Source organism: Protopterus annectens, chromosome 10.part0, assembly GCF_019279795.1.
Source record: "Protopterus annectens isolate FY-2018-M chromosome 10.part0, PAN1.0, whole genome shotgun sequence".
In the NCBI taxonomy this organism is placed as follows: Eukaryota; Metazoa; Chordata; order Ceratodontiformes; family Protopteridae; genus Protopterus; species Protopterus annectens.
Window position 1 is genome coordinate 546,337,354 of NC_056744.1, and position 20,971 is coordinate 546,358,324.

Here is a 20,971-nt window from a genome sequence, read left to right on the forward strand (position 1 = left end):
AGCACAAAGTAATAGTTACAGTGGCTGCAGTCATTCAATTCTAAATATTAAACTGGATTTTATGTGCCATAATCAGGGTCGGCCTTTGCTCAACTAGTGCCCTAGGCAATAAGGCTCCACAGCACCCCCCTACTACCACCCGGCACCCCCATCCTGGTCTAATTACACCATCCAGATTACTTTTTTCTTCCTTTTTCTCACAGTTTGTCTTATGCTTCATTTTTTCCTGTATTCATTCAACACATTTTAAAGAAAATTTCTTTAATAGAAAAAAATAAACAAATAAATGCTGGAAAAGTGCCCCTGCTAGAGTGGCAGCCTAGGCGGACACCTAGTTGGTCTATGTCCAAGGCCGACTACGGCCGTAATAAACACAGTAAATATTATTTTTTTATAATGTTGCATAAACTGCTTATGATATCTCAGCAGTCTTTCAAACAACACACCTACTGCCAGCAGCATTTTCTTCATAAAACTACGAGCTTTCATATGAGGCTAAGCAATTCTGCTTCACTTGACTGAGATGTTTAGAGAAATATGAAAATTATTACAATACAAATAAATAGTATACAAATAATATTTGATATCTCTAACTGCACTAGACAGAAGTCAGATATCAATATAGCTGTGTTTTCCTTCATGTAAGCTTTAAGATGAAACCTTCTAATATTTTATACAAAGCATGATTTGGGGATTATTACTGCAAATATGAACAGCAATATCTGACACCTGGAAACATCAGCAAAATGCAATTGTATAAATGAATGCAGGTGTCACTAGGCTGTAAAAAATTAAAGAAAGCTTTATGGTAGCATTGGTTGATTTCAGAGACAGCAGTTGCTTGACAAGTTTAGCAAGGGCATTTTTGACATCATGACAGTTATATTTATTACTGCACACAATGAATTTTTCCTTTTATTGTACAGCCTATTTATATTTGGGTTCCATCACAGGGGATTGGTTTGCAATTAGGCATTGTATTTGCTTCAGAGGGGACAGATGCATATGGGCAGCTACTCATAAGTGCAGAGAATTTGGTTGTCTATACACACACACACACACACACACACACACACACACACACATATATATACGGTAGCGTTGTCGCCTCACAGTATGACGTTGTTCTGTTAGATTCTCAGCTAAAGCGTCTTCTGTGCGGAGACATGCGTGAATGAGTGTACCTTCATTGAAGGTTGTGCGTCAGAGCTGGCAACTCGGTATGTAAAAATCTACTGCCAATCATTAGCGGACCGGAGTTCCGCTGTGGTGACCCCTAACCGGGGAAAAGCTGAAAGATACAACAACATATGTATGTATGTATGTGTATATATATATATATATATATATATATATATATATATGTGTATTATATATATATGTATATTATATATATATATATATATATATATATATATATATATATATATATATATATATATACATACACACATATATATATATCTATATATATATATATATATATATATATATATATATATATATATATATATATATATATATATATATATATATATATATATATATATATATATATATATATATATATATATATATATATATATATATATATATATAGACACACACACACACACACACACACACACACACACACACACACACACACACACACACACACATCTACTTTTATTAGTCGAAGTTACATTACTTCTAACAAAAGTATGACCTGACTTCAGCGAAAGTGCATTGTCGTGAAAGCCAATTCACTGAAGCACAGTACGGGGATAAGGAAATGTATCTGTAGTGTGATGTTGGAGTTGGTATATTTAAGTAGCAGGGGAGTTCAGGGGGGCTTGACCCTTGCAAAACTATGTTTTTTGTTTATTTTGCCGATTCGGTGAATACACACACACATGAATACATATACATCTGTAAACACATATACGTGTATTGGGCACTAGAAGCTAAGCAAACTGTTAAAAGTCAATAATATTATGTTCATATTGTGGCATCATACTCAGTGATAGTAAAATGTTGCTCAAAACTGCCTCAGTCACATACACCAATAGCTCCATCATGTCACTCTTCATACAGTCATGTGTATGCATGGATGCAAGGACAGGAGTACTTTGCATGGTGTGGCGAATCCTGGCACCCAACAGGCAACTAACCGTGCTTTTCACTAGATTTGCATGGTGTGGCGAATCCTGGCACCCAACAGGCAACTAACCGTGCTTTTCACTAGATTCTAGGATCCGACTCTCTAGCTCCTCCCTTTACCCAAAAATGCCCATGACCATTGTACCACCTCAGATCAAGTTTGCTGCTACTACACAACTATCCAGAAATACAGAAGAACAGTAATACACAAAAACGGTATAACAACAATACAGAGGCTCAAACAGAACAGTGGTTCCTAACAAAAAACTTCATCAGATCATTCCCACAGTCACGGATATGAGGAAGGTTGGAGGTAAGTTGAGGAAGAATGAAAATGGTCATCACAGGTGCATAGTTATGATGAGTACATAACTTATACCTGATGTTGTCATTTTCGTTTGTTCAGTCAGAGTCCCCAGCTATGGTAACCTTGGGTGGCTCTCATGGAAGGATATTCTGGAGAACTGCAGAACTGAATGCAGCCCTTTTTCTGGAGAAGCTATCCAACTTGTAATGAACAATAAAGGTATGAGGCATTAGACCACGTGGCAGTTGCATAAATACCATCAATAGAAACTCTGGCCCAAAAGGCAGCTGATGTAGTCATTGACCTAGCCGAGTGCGCTTTTAGCTGTTTTGGCAAGGTTAACCTCTCGAAGAATATACAAATACAATCTGTTATCCATTTAGCTAGTATAGTTTTAGATACTGGTTTTCCCAATTTGTTACTGGCAAAGGAAACAATTGGTCAGTTTTTCTAAATTCTTTTTTCCTATGAAGATAGAAACAAAGTTGCCTATGTACATCTAAAAGGTGAAGCATGTATTCTCCTTTGTTGTCAAATTTAGAAAGAAAGTTGATCACTTGGTTGATGTTTGCTTCACAGGAAATTCTGGGTATAAAGGAAGGATTAGTGTAAAGTAAACAAATCTTTGTGGAAAATTAAATAAGACTGTTTTGAAGAGAGTACTTGGAGTTCAGAGACTCTCCTCATAGAAAAACGGTCTTCCAAGAAAGAAACTTGAGATCTGCCTTACCTGAAGGTTCAAAAAGGGATTGTATCAAATTCTGCAACACAACAGTAAGATCCCAAGTTGGAGTGGAGTCTTCGGAGAACTCAGTAAAAAGGTACCTTTAAGGAATGTACAATTCTTTGCCTTTAGCCTGATCAAAATTACCTCTGCTGCAATAGTTGGAGATGGCTGCCATCTGAACCTAACTGTGGTGAAAGTAACACCACTTTAAAAAAATTGAAGCAAGAAAATTTAAAACAGCAGGGATTGGAGCAGTGAAAGGATCCAATTCTCTCTGCTGTGCCCAAAAAGAAAGAAAATCTCTTCCATTTATTATTATAATCTTTCTTGTAGAAGGTTTCAGAGATGATAATAAAATCTGGTGAACAGAAGAGGAATGCCTGGAATGCTTAGCCATCATCGGAATTGGAAAAAACACGCGGACAATGAGGCCTGTAATGTCCAGGATGAATCATCCCTGATGGTTGTGAAAGATCTGGACTGCAGTTCAGTGTGCAATGTGGACATAGTAGTTGATACCATAGGAAGAGAAACCATGCTTGCAAAGGCCAGAAGGGGGCAATACTTTGCTCTTCAACCAGTGTGCTTTCTGAAGGAATTTGAGGATTAGAGATAGGGGCGGATAAGCATACAGAAGACCAAAGAGCTGAACGTGGACCAGAGCATCTCTTGTTGACTGTCCCTGAGGGGGGATTAGAACAAAGAACCTGCTGAACTTGCTGCTGAGGAGAGAGGTGAATAGATTGCAGCAAGGTTGAACCCATTTGATGAAGATTATATTTGCCACTAATTGATTGACAGACCTCATGTGAGAAATCAGGATAGCCCTGCTGAGCTTGTCTGCTAGAAAGTACAGTTTTGTACCTACCATAAATGTAGATGTTCGAGGATCCACATTGCTGCAGTCCTAACTATTGGGTAGTCCGCTGTCCAGTCGGCCCGAATACCAGAGTATATGGCTGACGTCGGTCAGGGCGCATTAGACTGACGTCAGTACGTCAGGGTACTAATGCGCATGACCGACGTCATATCCTCAGTCTTTTCTTGCCCCAGATGTCAGAAGACCCTAAAAAGACAAGGCCCAATATACCTGCACCAGAAATATGTACAATATATACAAAAATATATACAAAAATATCAGCATATAACCTCACCTACACAACCACCCCTAAACACAGAGGGGAAGGAGGGAGGGTAAATTGGACTGCAGCAATGTGGATCCTCGAACATCTACATTTATGGTAGGTACAAAACTGTACTATGTTCTTCATTCCACATTGCTGCAGTCCTAACTATTGGGTAGAATCCCAAAGCAGAGGTAAGGGAGGCTGGCAAATCATAAAGAAGCAGGAGCTGACAACATGCCTTGCAAAATAGCTGTGGCAAAACCAGCCCTAGACTTAGAGTAGAGAGGAAGGTGATAATGCTTAGAGAAAGTATGCACTGAACTCCAAGTAGCTGCCTCCAAAATATCCTTAGTTGCCACCCCTTAGAAATGCTGTTGAAGTGGCAGTAGCCCTAGTGGAATGAGGCCTAATCCCAGCTGGAATCTCCTTGCCATGATGGGAATAACAAAATGCAATGCAAAACCCAATCCACCTAGAAATAGTTTGTTTTGACACAGGCTTGCCCTGAACTCAAAGCAAAAGAAACAAACAACTGCTGAGACTGCCTAAAATCCTTAGTCCTGCTTAAATAATAACGCAATTGCCTATGTACATCTAAAGTGTGCAAAATCTTTTCCCCTTTATTTTGGGGGTCTGCATAAAAGTAGGCAAATGAATAGTTTGGTTTAAAGCCACACTAGAAACCACCTTAGGCATAAAGGAAGGATTAGTGCGTAATGATACCCTATCCTTATGGAAAGTCAAAAGGGCTCTACTGCCATAAGGGCCTGCAACTCAGACACCCTTCTTGCAGAAGTAATAGCCAACAGAAAAGCAGTCTTCCATGACAAGTATTTCAATTCAGCAGTAGCCGCAGGCTCAAAAGGTTGTAGAGTAAGTTTTTCCAACACAAAATTGAGATCCCAAGCAGGAGTAGGAGCTCTACGTGGGGGTCTTATATTCCTTGCCCCTCTAAGAAACTGCTTGAACAAAGGATGCGAAAACAATGGTGGGTCACAATCATAGTGAGCTGAAATTGCTGCAGCATGAATCTTAATGGAAGAGAAGGACAAACCTTTGTCCAATAACTCAGTAAGATATTGAAGAGCCACATTCAAATTAGGCTCAGAAATCTCCAAATTCTTTGCTGTACTCCAAAATAAAAACCTCTTCCATTTTTCTGCGTACACTTTCCTTGTACTAGGTCTTCTAGCTTCCATAATCACATTTAAAACTTGATGAGGAAGTTGAGACCTGCTGTGTTTCAACACAGAATATGCCAGGCTGTTAGATGAAGTGAGTGAAGCTTGACATTGAGCAGATGACCGTCCTTCTGAGATAACAGATGTGGAATCAAAGGTAAAGGCCATGGAGGCTTCCTTACCAGACTCCTTAGTAGTGTGTACCAGTGTTGCCGAGGCCAATCTGGAGCTATTAAAATCATCCTTGGCTTGTCTTGTCTGATTAAGAGCACCTTTGGAAGAAGAGGCAGAGGTGGAAAGGCATACACATGAAGATTTTTCCAACTGAAAGAAAGAGCATCCACTTTCCAAGCTGTGTGATGAAACCCCTTTGTGCAAAACTTTGGCAGCTGGTGGTTTAGTGGAGAAGCGAACAGATCTATGTCTGGAGTTCCCCATGACACTGTCAATTTCTGAAATACATGAAGATCCAGTTTCCACTCGTGGGGATCCATGATTTGTCTGCTTAACACATCTGCTAAGGAGTTCTGTGCTCCCGGCAGAAACCTTGCCTGAAGAGTTAGTTGCAAGCTGAGCGCAGTCTCCCATAAAATCATTGCTTGCCTGCATAGAGGATAAGAATGTGTTCCCCCTTGTTTGTTGATGTACCACATGACATTTGTGTTGTCTGTTAGAATCAACACCTGCCCTGGAAGAAGTAACTCCTTGAAAGCCATTAATGCAAACTGGACTGCTAACATCTCCTTCATGTTGATATGTAGATGCTGTAGTCTGACAGGCCACTTGTCTTGTATCCACTTTCCATTTAGATGAGCTCCCCAAGCAATGTCCGAGGCATCTGTCGTTAAAATCTGACTCGCCTCTGGCCGGGTCACAGAGAGTCCCTTGTTTAGGTGACATTCCTGAGCCCACCACAAAAATTCTTTTTGAAGGCAAGGTATTATTTGAATGACAGTGTCCAAATCCTGGCAGTGCTGTGTCCATACATTTTGAGATACCATTGCAGCTTCCTCATATGCAGTTTGGCATTGGGAAGCACCAGAATACAAGATGCCATGAACCCTAATGCTTGAAGGACTGTCCTTGCAGTCAGCACGGACTGATGAGATAGTTGATGGAAGTAAAGGGATAGACTCTTTTGTTTGTCCGGGGTTAAAAAGGCCATCTGGGCTGCTGTATTCAGTCTCACACCCAGAAAGCACATGTCTTGAGAGGGTACTAGACTGGACTTTATTTCGTTCACAGAATACCCTAGGCATCTTAGCACTGCTATAACATATTCCAGATGCTGTAGAAGGTCTTCCTTTTCTTGAGCCAGAATCAGGCAGTCGTCCAAGTAAGGATAGATTTGAATTCCTTTTAGCCTGAAGTAAGCTATCACTGGAGCCAGAACCTTTGTGAATACTCTGGGCGCAGTAGATAAGCCAAAGGGCAATGCAGAGAACTGATAATGAGAATTTCCAGCTCGAAAACGCAGATACTTCCTGCAACTTAGTCTTATAGGCACATGAAGGTAAGCTTCCTTGAGATCTAAAGTTACCATCCAGTGATCTTTGCCCAGCAGAGGTAAAAGCTGTTGTAACGTCAACATCTTGAACTTTGGAATGTCCAGATAAGTGTTGAGGATAGATAAATCCAAAATTGGTCTCCACGTGTTCCCCTTCTTTGGTACTAGGAACAGGCGAGAATAAAATCCTAGGCCCCTTTCTGATACAGGGACTGGCTGAATGGCCCCTATTTGGAGTAACAGAGAAATTTGCTTGTGAGCCTCTTTCCTTTGTGGAGGAGGAACGTCTGGCATGCCTTTGAAAGGGGCAATGTATGGAAATAAAACCTGTAACCGTGGTGAATGATATCCAACACCCATCTGTCTTGAGTGATTAAATCCCAATTTTCTTTGAAAAGAGACAGTCTTCCTCCAAAAGGAGCTGCCAGGCGAGAATCTACTGGCAGCTGAAAAGGCAGGTCATTGGGTCTGTTTACGAAAGGACTGACCCTGCCCTCACCAGAAGTCTGAGCAGGTGAACTCCCTGTTCTAGGCCTAAAAGAACCTTGAGCTCTGCCCCTACCACGTCTAGACCTACCCCTAGAATGGGAATCATAAGCAGGATATGTCCATCCCTTAGTAGGCCAATTTCTACTAAACTTCGGTGGCTGCACCTGCAAAAAATCTTTAACAGTTTGCATAGACTTAGCTTTGTCCTCCATTTTCTTTAAAACTGCTTCCACAGGCGAACCAAACAACACATCAGACTGTAAAGGAGCATCCAAAATCCTTGTCTTAACATGCTCAGCTAAATTCTGATCCCTCAACCAGGCATGCCTGCGAAGAACAGAACTAGTGGCAGCCACCCTCGAGGAGGCCTGTACAGCATCAAAACCACATTGCAAAGAATGCTTACCCACTTGTTCAGACACATGAACTAAATCCAGCAACTCTTTACACTCAATACCTTCCGCCAAAGCATCCACCTTAGATTTCAGTTGTGAAAGGAGATAATTTTGATATTTTAGCATGTGAAACTGACAATTCAACGCCCTCATGGCTAAAGTGGAAGAAGTATACACTTTCTTTCCCCATCTATCCAAAGCCCTTGCCTCTTTATCAGTGGGAACAGGGGTTTTACCAACAGGGGGCGTAAGACCTTTAGGTGCCTGAGAAACAGTTTCCGGGTCTGCCCTAGGACTCTTAAAAGATACTTATGAGCTTCAGGCACCCTATAGTACCTATCAGGTTTAACAGGAGCAGGAGGCAAAGAATCAGGGTTCAGGGAAGCCTCTGCAAAAACATCTTCCACCACATTCAACACAGGAGGTATAGCTAAGGGCCTATGCTGGGGGAAACACAAGAATTCCCTAAGCCTTTTCCTGGAATCAGAGTAATCCTGGCCTTCCCATTTAAAGTGCTCCCTCATGGAATGCAGAGTCTCTGAAAATGAGAAATCCTCAGGAGGAGAAGCTGTAGGAGTGGAATCATCCACATCAGAATCAGAATAAGGAGGATACTCCTGCAAATCTTCCGCAGAAGACTCAGAAGCCTCTGAACACTGTTCAAAACTATCAAACTCAGGTTCCACCCTAGGCCTCTTATCAGGAGGGGGCATAGAACCTCTAATCATAGTAATCAAATCTTCTGCCATTTTAAGCATATGTTTCTTAGGCACAGAACCTGAAGTGCTAGGAGAAGCCCCCACTGAAGCTAAACTTGGCCTACCTCTCAAAGAAGTTTTGGAAACAGAAGGAGAGGCTCTAACTCCCTTGGGAAGAGAGGGAAGAACAGTTACCTGAGAAGCCCCCTCAGCCTGGCCTACCTCCTGAGAAGGCACATCCTGTAACAGTAAAGTCTCTGCCTGAGACTCCAAAGAAACTCCTGGCAAAACCTCTGGCTCCACTGAGCCTTCTAAAGAACCGACGTCCGGGACTGCCGGTTCATCAACCCTAGGCTTCGCTGTTTTGTCCTTGCGCTTCTTGGACGAAGCCATTTTATAATTGCAACGCTTCCCAAACACTAACCTGGCACAGTCTAACCTTCTCTTAATAGTGCGTTTGTTAAACCTAGCACAAGAGCGGCATCCAACAACGTCGTGCTCAGGCCCTAAACAAGGTATACACAAGGTATGGTAATCCCTATGAGGTATGTTTCCCACAAGAAATACAGTTATTCACTTTTTCTGACATCCGGTTAAATACTGAGGCAAGAAAAAACCAAAATGTTCCCCAACGGGGTACTTAGCCAACTCTGATTCGGTCTGAAACTCCGACTTCAGAAAATTTCAGAACGCCAACCTGCACTCGCAAAACTGCTTCTGCATCGGACCATGCGGCAAAAAAGACTGAGGATATGACGTCGGTCATGCGCATTAGTACCCTGACGTACTGACGTCAGTCTAATGCGCCCTGACCGACGTCAGCCATATACTCTGGTATTCGGGCCGACTGGACAGCGGACTACCCAATAGTTAGGACTGCAGCAATGTGGAATGAAGAACATCACTGGATTTCACCTGTATGTGCATTGCTACAAGAAAGCAGTAGAAGGAGATTGCCCATTGCCAGACTCTCACTGCTTGCCAGCAAAGGGGGTACGATCTGTTTCCTCTTGTTTGTTGCTATACCACACTACCAGACTACTGACATGTTGTCTATTTGGATACCAATTGTCCCTAGAGGAAGAGAGTTCTGAAGGGCTGCAACATTAAAAGGACCACTCTCATATCCAAGACATTTATACGCAATTTGGTCTCTTCTGGGGACCATGTGCTTGAACAGACTGTCGCAAGAAATGCCCCCTATCACCCAGATTGGGAAGGGTCCGTGGTTAATGTGGCATTTGGAGGAAGGCTAAAGGGGCAACCTTGACAAAGCTTGTTGGACTAAATCCACCACAGTAGGGAGTTCTTGCAGACTCAAAATAGTTTTATAGGATGTTGCAAAAGCAGTCAAAGAATAGACCAATGAATTGCTAGAGTCCACTGGAGGATATGGATATGAAGACAAGCAGTAGGTATCAAGGTAAAGCACTGCAGCCATCGATCCTAGGACCACTTTTGCTGGGGTAAGGGGTAAGAAAGAACCCGTGTAACATGCAATCTCGCGGCAAGAATTCTGCTTTTTAGTAAGAGAGTGAAGTGATTGACTGTATCTAGCAGAGCCCCTATAAACTCCAAGAAGTGAACTGGTTGAAGGTGGGACTTTAAAATAATTGATTGGGATTCCCAAGGATTGAAATAATTGTTGTAGGTAATCCTTAGCTTTTACTATAAAAGATGCCTGGTTGGTGTGTGGAGGAGCTAGTCACCTAGATAAAAGAAAGAAACACACAATCGATATGGTCTTAGAGGAGCTGTTACCACTGCCATGCATTTGGTGAATACCCAGGGGCTGTGGTGATATCAGAGGACAGGGCTTTTAAGTGATTATGACTAGCCCCCAGATGGAAGCATAGGCCTCTGACAGTGATTGTTCATTTTGATATGACAGTACATGTTCTGAAGATCTTCTGAGCACATCCAGTTGTCCTGTAACAGAGGCAGAAAGAATCGAACCGTGACCATCTGGAACTTGGAGTTCCTTACAAACTGGTTGAGATAACTGAGATCCAGGAGATCCAGGATAAGTCTCAGGTCCCCTGCTTTCTTTGGCACTAAAAAGAACCTCAAGTAAAATTCAGATCCTCTTTGGTCTAGTGGGACCTCTTGAATGGACTCTTGTCCAGCAGCTTTTGAGTCTCCAGAGCTACTAACTCCCACTGACTGGGTAGAACATCAGTAGTAGTTTTCTTTTCATAGAGGGAATTTGCAAAAAGGGAATGAAATATCCTCTGGACACTATTTTGTACTCGCATATCATTTGTGATAGCCGCCCAGGCTTCTGGGTGCAAAGACAAGCTCCTCCGACTGTCTCCAGAGAAGAACAGTCGGGCAATCGCGTATGAACGCTGAAAGGGTCTATCCAAGAAGGAATCTCAGAAGCCCTGGCTTTGCAGACCTCCTCTTCCAAGTGGGTGGAATCTTCTATTATTTCTGACTCTGCTTCTTGGAGAAAAATCCCCACTTCAGTCCTGAAAAGGTCTTTGAGACTTCTGGAACCACATCTTCTTACCACTGCATTGATTCCTAGAAAATGGTCTTTGCGGGGCAGAAAAATGGATTCTCATGGCAGACAAGGTCTTTCCATCATGCTCACGGTGGAAAAGCGTTTCTTTAATGGTTGGCCCAAACAGACAGGATCCATCAAAGGAAACATTGATGAATGACGCTCTGAAGGGCTCCGCAAAATCAGACAATTGCATCCAGGCATGTGTCCCAATGGTTATGTCTGAACCTGAAGCCCATGAAGAACCATTAGTTGCATGAGAGATCAGCCTCATGGACACATTTGAGACTGACTGTAGGATGGCCAGTTGAGAAAAGAAAATCTTCTCTTCCTCTGTCGACATGGACCCTGGGTAGAGTTAGAGAGTTCCTTGATTAAGTCCATCTGTAACACGGTGAAGTGTTCCCAGACAGTTTAGCAACCGTAAGGCAAAGGTTGATGAGGCATAACTCACTTCCCACACCTGTTTAACACCCTGGACTCTCTATTAGGGGGATGAACAGAGGAGCTCTGTTCAGCCAGCTCCTTTTTGGTGGCTGCCGCACCAACCATGACATCCACAGGCATTCCCTTACTCCAAAACTGTCTATTTTTAGGTGCTTCAAGAATCTCATCTGGACATTGTGGAATCTGTTCTATGGTATCTGGTTCCTTCCATGTCCATCAGGAGACAAGCTCTATAAGCTCATCCACTGGGGGTACCCCAAGATGTAGATGGGCCAGACCTGAAGGCTTCTAGGAACATCAGTTTCTCCTAGAAAGCTGTTTCGAAGGACCAACCACCTTTTTGGTGCAGAATTTCTAGAATGTCTCGAAGAGATGTCTTCTGGTAGAGATCTTGGGGACATTTTCCCTGCATCAAAATCTGTCTCTTCAGTCAAAGATTCCTGAGGGGAACCCAAGTGCCTTTTTTTACACAACCTCTTCCAGGGGATCTCTTCAGTGGGATGTTCTGGAGAGGCATTTGAAGAAGCAGGGAGTTCCCTAACGAGCACTGCCTGGAAGCTCTTAAAGGCTGGCTGTCCCTATGGAGCAGGATGAAGAGACTTAGAAACAGGATCCAAAGAGGGAACAGGGATCAGATCCAAAGAGGCAAGAGTCGAAATGGCTCTCCAGTGGGAGAAAACCTTCTTCACCACCTTTAACATCGGGAGACCAGGAGAAGCAGAGGTCATCCTAAGTGGAGCCGATGCTCTTGGATCAGACAAACTGGGACCTCCCCTGATACTCCACTTTGAGGGAGAAGTTGAAGCCAAGCTGTCCAGCACAGAGGCTCTGAGGGGAAATGATGGTTCTCAAAGCTTTAGTGTTGAAGTCATTCCCTCAGATCTGATGCAAATGCTTCAGCTCTGAGACACATCCTGCTCAAGGGGAGCTGGAGTCAAAAGGGAAGTAGTAGGAGTGGAAGATAAAGGTATCTTCAGATCCAACAGTTCGACTCTTGGAGATCTCTCAGAGGGCTCCAAAAGAAAAGGATGGATTGGAGGAGAAATGACAGTATGTGGGGAAGGTTTAAGGCTCACAGCTCCAAATATGGATCTGTGTTGTGAGAAATGTTCTCCTAATCCTATCCACCTCCGCCTGCGAAAGACTTTGGGCGGACCTGATCAAACAGGAAGTCGAAGGAGGTCGAGAAGGCTTTCTTGCTGTCTACTGTAAGAAAGGAGACCTCAACCTTGGAGACACTGGCTCCAGAGAAAAACGAGGACTTCAGAGCCGAGGAGACTGACACTGAAGGTGTAGGATCCATGGACTTCAGATCCAACAGCTTGGAGATTTTAGCTGGAAGTTCCAATGTATGAGCAGATTTGGGATACCTGACAGGAGAGTGCTTTCTATGTTTCCTGGGTCCATAGACTTAGATTACTGTGAGGGGGTTTAAGCCCCTGAAGTAGAAACTGCCGAACAGGGAGCAAAATTAGGGATAAGCCCTAGGCTTTTCAGCCATTGCCGTAAACTTACCAAATGACAATAAAAAAGTCAAGAGCGTGAGATTTAAAGTTTTTTTTTTTTGGAAAGAAAGTAGAGGAAGAGAAAGTTATACCAACAATGGTAACAAGATTACCATATAGAAAAAGATAAGGGGAAGTAGAGAGATACCAGCAATGGTAAAAGCGAATACCAAAGTATGATAAGAAAGGGTTGTAAGAAATAGGACTAGTTTAACGGGTAAAGAGAAGACGCTATATAATGTAATAAGTAAGGAAAATGTGTTCAACTTTAAAGTTTTACTCACTATTCCCAGAAAAAAAAAAAAAAAAAAACACTGGCTGAGCTTGAGAGAATGCAATCCCGACTGAATTGCTAAGAGTGGAAATCAAGATCTGAGGTGGTACAGTGGTCAGGGGTATTATGGGCAAATGGAGAAGCTTGAGAGTCCGATCCTAGACGTGACAGAGTCAGATTCAACACCCATTCATTGAGCAACACATGAAAATGATAACATCAGATCCCTCTCTTTACTCATACTGGTAAGGGGTGAATCACTGTCTTACAGTAAGGAGTCAGCTACGACTAGGAAGTAGGATAGAGTGGGGGGTTGCCTTATGGGCTTTTGAGATGAGACACAAAGTATTAAATACATGTTTCATAGTGGATGCTGCAGGAGTGGATTGTTTAGAGGTTGCTGCAGTATTTTTTTTTTACATTACGCAGGTCAAATTGCTATGCTTGGAGAAGGGTGGTGCAGTATATAGTGTTGGAAAGCAGCAAGCTGAAATGCACATTTCTGTCACTGTCACCATACTCGAACATTACAAGAGTACAAAAAGAGGACTATTTCTATGGAGCACAGAAAGGCAGACTGTACATGAAAGAGAAGTCAGTTCTACGATCACTTCTGAATGATCAGGGATTTGGCTTGGCAATAAACAATGTATGATACTATCATCAACAGCATGAAATACACATTACTGAGCCCATCATGTCATACATGTTTTTCATAATTGTGCATCAGAAATATGTGGCTAGAGTTGCTATCTTATTCTGAGGGTAGGCTGTCTTGTTTCTCATGAATCATGCAGCTGCCTTGATTTCAATCACTGATATGGCTTGCTGGGGAGCAGCATATGCCTGTATCCCAAGTGCTCCCTAATGAAATTTCAACAGAACTGCCACAGAACGTCAGTTACAGGGCATCAGAATTATTACATTGCAATAAAAGGACTGTATGTTCAGTAGGCTTACCAGGCTAACAAATTGGTTTTATTACCAACCTAAAAAAAGTAGCAACAGCACAAACAACCTACTGTGATTTACCCAGAGATGCAATTGTGCCTCTGCACTGGGCAAAAGTCAATGAAATATTCTGCAGTATCAAATTGTTTCCTAAAATTTTCATGTGTGACCCACTGCTAAAATAACACAGATGCATCCTAACCAGTCAGTCGTAGTTTTTACATTGTGCTATGTATGTAGGTGAGATACAAAATAAAACACACCTCTCTTTGAGGTCCTTTGCTGCTTGCAACACAGATGTGATGCTTCCAACATCAACTTTTTGAATGCAGACGTCTGCTCCAGGATAAGAGTTTATCAATGTCGTTCTAGCTGCTTCTGCCCTCTGCAGGTTCCGACAAGCTAAGCATAGATGAATTGTGCTATCTTCAGACAAAATTCGTTCACACAGTGCCAGACCAATGCCACTACAAAAACAAAAAAATATGACAGTGCATGTAACATCCACCAAAATAAATAAATATATATGTATGTAAAACTGAATTTTAGCCAAGTTTAATTAGCATAACATGTTCCTCCTATTTCATTCAACATCTGACATCACTCCAACTGTGGACAAACGAGGAAGGGTTTAGCCAACAAACACTGATGGAAACCAGTCCAAGACCATCATTTCTGGAAAGCCACAAACTTCCACTTCTGTGTACAATTACTACAACAAACATATTGTGTGTGTGTGTGTGTGTGTGTGTGTGTGTGTGTGTGTGTGTGTGTGTGTGTGTGGTAGAGGGGGGCTAGTAGCTAGATACTAACATTCTCGGTCAATATCTTCAGTAAAGTACTACGCAATGCACTACAGCTTTGTTCAATGAACTGCTATGTGGTTTTCAGAGTAACAACTCGTGTTAAACTCCTGGGCAGAAAAGAATTAATGCGAAGAAGCAAATTAGATATACCACCACACACCTGTATACCAGTTATAGCAGCCACACAATCCTGTGAGGGATATACTTTTATAAAAGGCTTTGGTTCAGCTATCGGCTCAATCACCTGCCTTCACGTTTATATTCTTCAGAATTTCACTCTGGCCAAGGCACTCTCCCATTTTGTGTCAAAGCAGATGATTTGGGGTGTTTTTCTAGTTCTTATTTTTCTTGTATAAAAATTTACAGAATGCCACTGAGGAGTTTACCAACTGAGGTCAGCTTTATAAATAGTGGACCTGTACCTTCTGGGAAAAAATCACTTATTTTGTAATTATGACCATAACAAAAATGCAAAACAGCTACATTTATTTGGCATATTGAGAATTTACGACTGCCATGAGAAACTGTCCAGTAATAGAATGCTTTACTTCCATCTGAGACTGCAGTATTAGTTTCTTAGTAACCCAGACATTTTGCACTGTATAATATGCAAGACTATATTATCTATAGCAGTTGGTCTGGTGCATTTTTTCCCTTCTTTGCTTGTTTAGAAATCTGCAGGATGGCACGCATTAGGTTACCAATTAAGAGCTGGTTTAAGGGCCTGGACCAATATCTTCCCATTTCAGGCTTCATCTTCGGCATACTGCGGACCCCACAAGAACTGTGAAATGTATGTTTGCTGTACTGACTTTTGCACATTGTACAATCACACCCCCGTCCATAGTTACACAATAGTGCCTTTCTGGGCCACAATGCCTGTTAATACACCTGCAGCCCTGCGTGTATGTGTGCATGTGCGTGTGTGTGTGTGTGTGTGGGGGGGTCACTGACCCACCCAGGCATGCGCAAGTGCTCATTGTGCAGCTTTGACCGCATATGTGACTCCCATTTTTTGAACAATACATGCATCCAGAGAAATAGCTTACAGAGGAAACTTCTCTAAACAAAGTCTACAGGAAAGAGAGTTTAAAGTACTTTATTCAGTTAAGTAGGTTTCCACTATATTAATGGCAGTCACCTAGTGTGGCTGTATGTGACTACCTCCCAAGCATATAAAAAAGGTCTCTTGGTACTTGTGAAATAACAAACCAAGAGAGAAATGTTTCATACTTCGCAAAATTACTGATTTATGTTCTGTAGAGCTGGTTTAATTTCTTACTCGAGGATACAAAGGGCTGTACTACTAACAAGGGGCATCCAAAGATTTCGGAAGGAGCTAACCACCAAGTGAATGGCCTGAAAGCAAATGTTTCAGAAAGGGTTAGAACGTCAGCTGCGTTGTTGGGCTCCTACTTAACATATCCTCAATGTTCCCAAAGTTGTAGGTTACGTAGTTGGAACGTTACGGTATCTTTATACAAGATTTGGACTTTCACAGAAATAGACTGTGCAGCACGCAAACAGAATGACAAATCAGGTTCTCAGTTCAGAAATCTATATTTATTTAGCAATTCAGTAGTAACATCAGTTTAACTGTGATGGGTGAGTTTCTTATTTGCAGCTCACTACTTTCATCTGTAATCTTTTCTCTGTACGTTTTTCGCTTCATCATCTGTTAAGTGGGTTACTCCCACCACACTACTGGCCTCTTCAGGTGAGGACCACAGTAGCCATACCTCTCAACTGCCCAGATTTTCACAGAACGGATAGATTTTGGCCTCATATGTACCTCATAAAATGTGTCTGCCTGGCAAATCACAGAGGATTGAAATCTACTCAGACTTCATTTCCTTCAGAGAATAAATGGTAACACAAATCCTGTTTTAGGCATGTTCGAAGTTTGCAAAAGTAAATATTTTAAATCTGCCCCTATTTTGGGTATTTGTCAATCCGTTATTTTACTGTTTGCACAGATTTAGCTATGTCATACGTTGGCGACAGAATTGCTACTTCTCCACTGTTGGCATCTTTCTCAAAGAACACTTTAATGAATCAAATTCATTAAAAGTTAATAAATTTGGTGGCACAACATGTGACGATATCAAGAGTGAGTTGTTTGGAACCTGGTTGTGATAATACACAAGTATCAAGTCTCTCTTCATCAGGAGGAAGAATGGGGACTGGTCACATTAATTATGTATATGAGCCTCTTATAAGCATTATGTATATGAGCCTCTTATAAGCAGGTACTGTAAACATTTTTGCCAAACAAGAGAAGATTAGTCTTTCATAATGTATTTCATGAGATATGAACCCAGTAGGAGTGGGCACAGCCTCTCATATTACATGTGATACACACACTGACAGAGACAAGTCAGACTGGAAGAAATTTTCTAAAGAAGCTTTCATACTTTGCTTTAAGGAATATGAGCTCCACAAAAGCAGATAGCCTCTCATATTACACGTGATACAAAACAGGCTAATAGTCTGTTGCTAGCCTTGTACAAGCATATATAGCTCTATAGCGGTAGCTCATGGCGCATTGTCATGTTCTATCAGTTAAAAATAAGAATAAAAACCTCTTAACTAAGAATGAGGTTCCACAGGCTGCAGGAGTTACGAGTCTTTCAGGAATATTCAAATAAGGGATTAACCTCTAAGCTTTGGGTTTGACTCCTTGTTTTTCCATAGTCTAGATTTTCCTGCAATCGGCTCCCTGGACCCACACACCATTGTCTGCAACTGCCTTCAAGTACCCGACCTGTTGAATGTAAATGTATTAGAACAAGAACACTTGTCCACCTACCTATTTTACTGAATAAACTACTTGAAACTTCAACAAGGCATCTTTCTGGCACCCACCCTGTTGAGATGAATAGTGTCTCCTAGAACTCTTAAGGTGGCTTTATCTGGACTAATCCTTTGTATTTTGTTTCTTGTTAGTCCTGTCATTTTCTGGGTCACAGGTGGAATACCAGAGCTGACTCGAGCTTTCTGGATTACCTCCCTTTTCATTAGTAAATGGGAGGAGGATTTCAATATGCTTCAGATTCTGTCACAGACAGAAACAATCCAAGAGCAGGGAGCCACTTATGTGCACAAAAAGCACAAATTAAAAAACTGTGGTCTGTATGAAACTGATTGCATTTTAGAGAATAGTGGTGTAATTAGATCACCTACTGAAATTGCTAATGTGGTGTAGTTAGATCACCTACGGAGATCGCCAATGTATTTCAGGACTATATTTCTCCAGTATACTCCCATCCTAAGGAAGAGGTGTCTACTCCACAGTTGAGGAAGCAAATGCTACAGAACGTCCAATTAAACATTTTGCCATCTTCTCAGACACCTATTTTGACTGCTTTAATAACTAAGCTGGAAATTTCTCAATCTATTCATTCTATGCTATCAGCAAAATTCCTGGCCGTGATGGTCTTCCAACCAGTCTGTATAAACTCCAACCTCTTTTAATTCATGCTGTGTAACATGCTTTGGGAGGAAGCTCTCATTGTCAACCAATTTCTTAAATAAATTCTGAATCAAAGATGTTTGCAAAAATTATGGCGCCTCTGTTGTACAGTAGGTTACTTTAAGGTAGTTTATAAATGTTAGGTTGGTTTCCTGAAAGGTAAATTAAATACCGATCACGAGGGTTCTTGTGTCGCTATTGCAAGGTCAAAGCAAGCAGCAGTGCTATTACATTTTGAAAAGGCATTTACTGGGATTATTTGTGGGATTTGTTATCTCATATGGCTCTTCCTGTAGAGTTTGTTCAGAGAAATTAAAACAGACTTTCTCCACAGACTAGAATATTAGCCAGATCTACTCTTTCTTCAGCTTATTCTGTATCCTCCTTCACCTTTTCTCTTTATTAGCTATTGACCCTCACATTAAATTAGTGGCCTATACTCCTTGTTTACATGGTTAACACTTGTTAGAACAACAGGCTGACTGCAGATGAGGCTGATGCTGAAGATCTTTTTGTAAAAGTATTTTCTTTAAAACAAAGGTCTATGGTTCGAACTCAGGACTCTTATCTCTTAGGAAGGTAAATCTTGTTCTTTATCAATATGGTTTATGTGGCCTCCTAAATATTTGGGTACATTGATATATCATGATTTGCAGATTATGATCCATCTTAATTTAAATTAAACAGAGAGGAAATATGCGGTCTTCATACTTCAGTCAACTTTCATTTATGGGCAGAATCCATGATCTTAAAATGATTTTGTCCTGAACAAAATGATTTTGTCCTAAACTGCGTTACTTTCCGAGGCACATTTCTATATTACCATTACATAAGGGCTTCATCAGGACACAAGGGTTGATGTTAGGGTTTGCCTGGAATAGTAGGATGCATATATAAGAAAAGGAGATAATTATATGTCATTTGTGAATATTAATATGATTTATTTAGAAAGGTAACAAAAGGAGATAAAAAAATTCCAGATAGCTGGGTTGGCAGTAAGTGGTTGTGAGTCACTTGTGACCATCAACATGATTCATACGCCTGTGTTAGAAATATATTAGAACTGTATGTCATACTGTATAGACGTGTGCTGAAGAGATATTTTTTATACACTATTGTAACTTAACACGCAAGACTGAAACACAGGAGATTAACTTGCAAAATTTCAGAAGAATGACTGGAGGTTAATTTACTTTATTGTTGGGCCATAAGCAAAAGAGGTTCTCTCTCAGTTTCAGTGCAGTAATAGACAATGTCTAGAACCGGAAGTTTTTTTGTACTGTCTTTACATATGGAGGAAAGAAAATTATTTTACGACTGCCACAATTTGCTAAAAGATCTAAGAAGGGCCTTGTTTTATGTGTTTTCACAGGGAGATGCTAAATGCTGGTAGTTTCTAGCAATGGGGGTTTAGCTTGGGAAAGAAAGTCAGGTGACAAAAAGTGATGTCATCCCGCAAGCTAACCCAGCAGTAATAACGGATATTAATTTAAGAACCCTCTGAGAGCGTTGACTGCGCATTTTGTGCTTGACCCAACAGCATCCGCTGGAAAACCCACTCCCCACATCTGTTTTGCCTTCCTTTGAGTAAGTCCAGGGTACAATAATTTCTCTTAGATACAGTTAGGAATATAATGCAGTATAGCTTAGATGTTTTCTTTATTTATTTGAGACTGTCCTGCAATGTTTTAAAGATTTCCTGTGATTTTGAACTCTGAAGTTACTGGGACTGTTTTACTAAGTTGTCTTTTATTGTTAAATATATTTAAACCTTTCAATTGTGGCTGGTCTGTCTAGAGATATTTAACCTCTTAAAGCTCTTAAGAGTATCTGCATATCCACTTGGTGACACTATGCAGGCCGCTCCTAAAAGCCTTGATCTTGGTCAAACTACCATTTGGATTAATAGTAACGTGCAATATTGGACACCCTTTGCCAAAGGCCTTAAAGTAGCTGATGAATAGTGGCTGGAGGCAATGAAAAGTACTTTATACTCTGGGCAGAAGGGGGCATAGCTAGCAAACCTGTGCCAGCCTTTCCAGGGTGTGTATGTGTGTTTATAAATCAAACCTCAAAGTGTGTATGTGTGTGTGTGCGCACGTCAGCTACTTGGGCAGGCACATAAAGCACTGGTTGGACAGAGAGGGTGATGGAGGTCTTGGTTTGGCCACTCAGCTGAGATCTCAACTCTATAGATGTGCCACTGCTGAGTCTTACTGGGGATCTGGAAAAAGAGGGAGAAACCAGCCCCAGACTGACTGTGGTCTGTGTGTGTTCTTAAGGAAAATTGCACTTTACTCTGTGTGCACTTGTCATCCTCCCAGTGTATACACCCCCCCGCTGTTGCCAGTGGTGAGGATTGAGGCTTCCTTATCTATTATTTAGTATACAGAAATCCGAGACAGAGGTAGGCTTTCCTAATATTAGGAAATATGCT

The 20,971-nt window shown here is 41.4% G+C and overlaps 1 protein-coding gene across 2 annotated transcripts in view; it reads right to left on the bottom strand.

Annotated features, from left to right (window-relative positions):
• The window catches only part of HSD17B7 (hydroxysteroid 17-beta dehydrogenase 7), a 306,654-nt gene that overhangs the window by 185,109 nt on the left and 100,574 nt on the right, over positions 1-20,971 (bottom strand). For both annotated transcript variants that reach the window (XM_044085404.1, XM_044085405.1), the window contains exon 2: positions 14,520-14,723. In XM_044085404.1, coding sequence (XP_043941339.1) covers positions 14,520-14,723 — 204 coding nt within the window. The remainder of the gene's footprint in view (positions 1-14,519; positions 14,724-20,971) is intronic.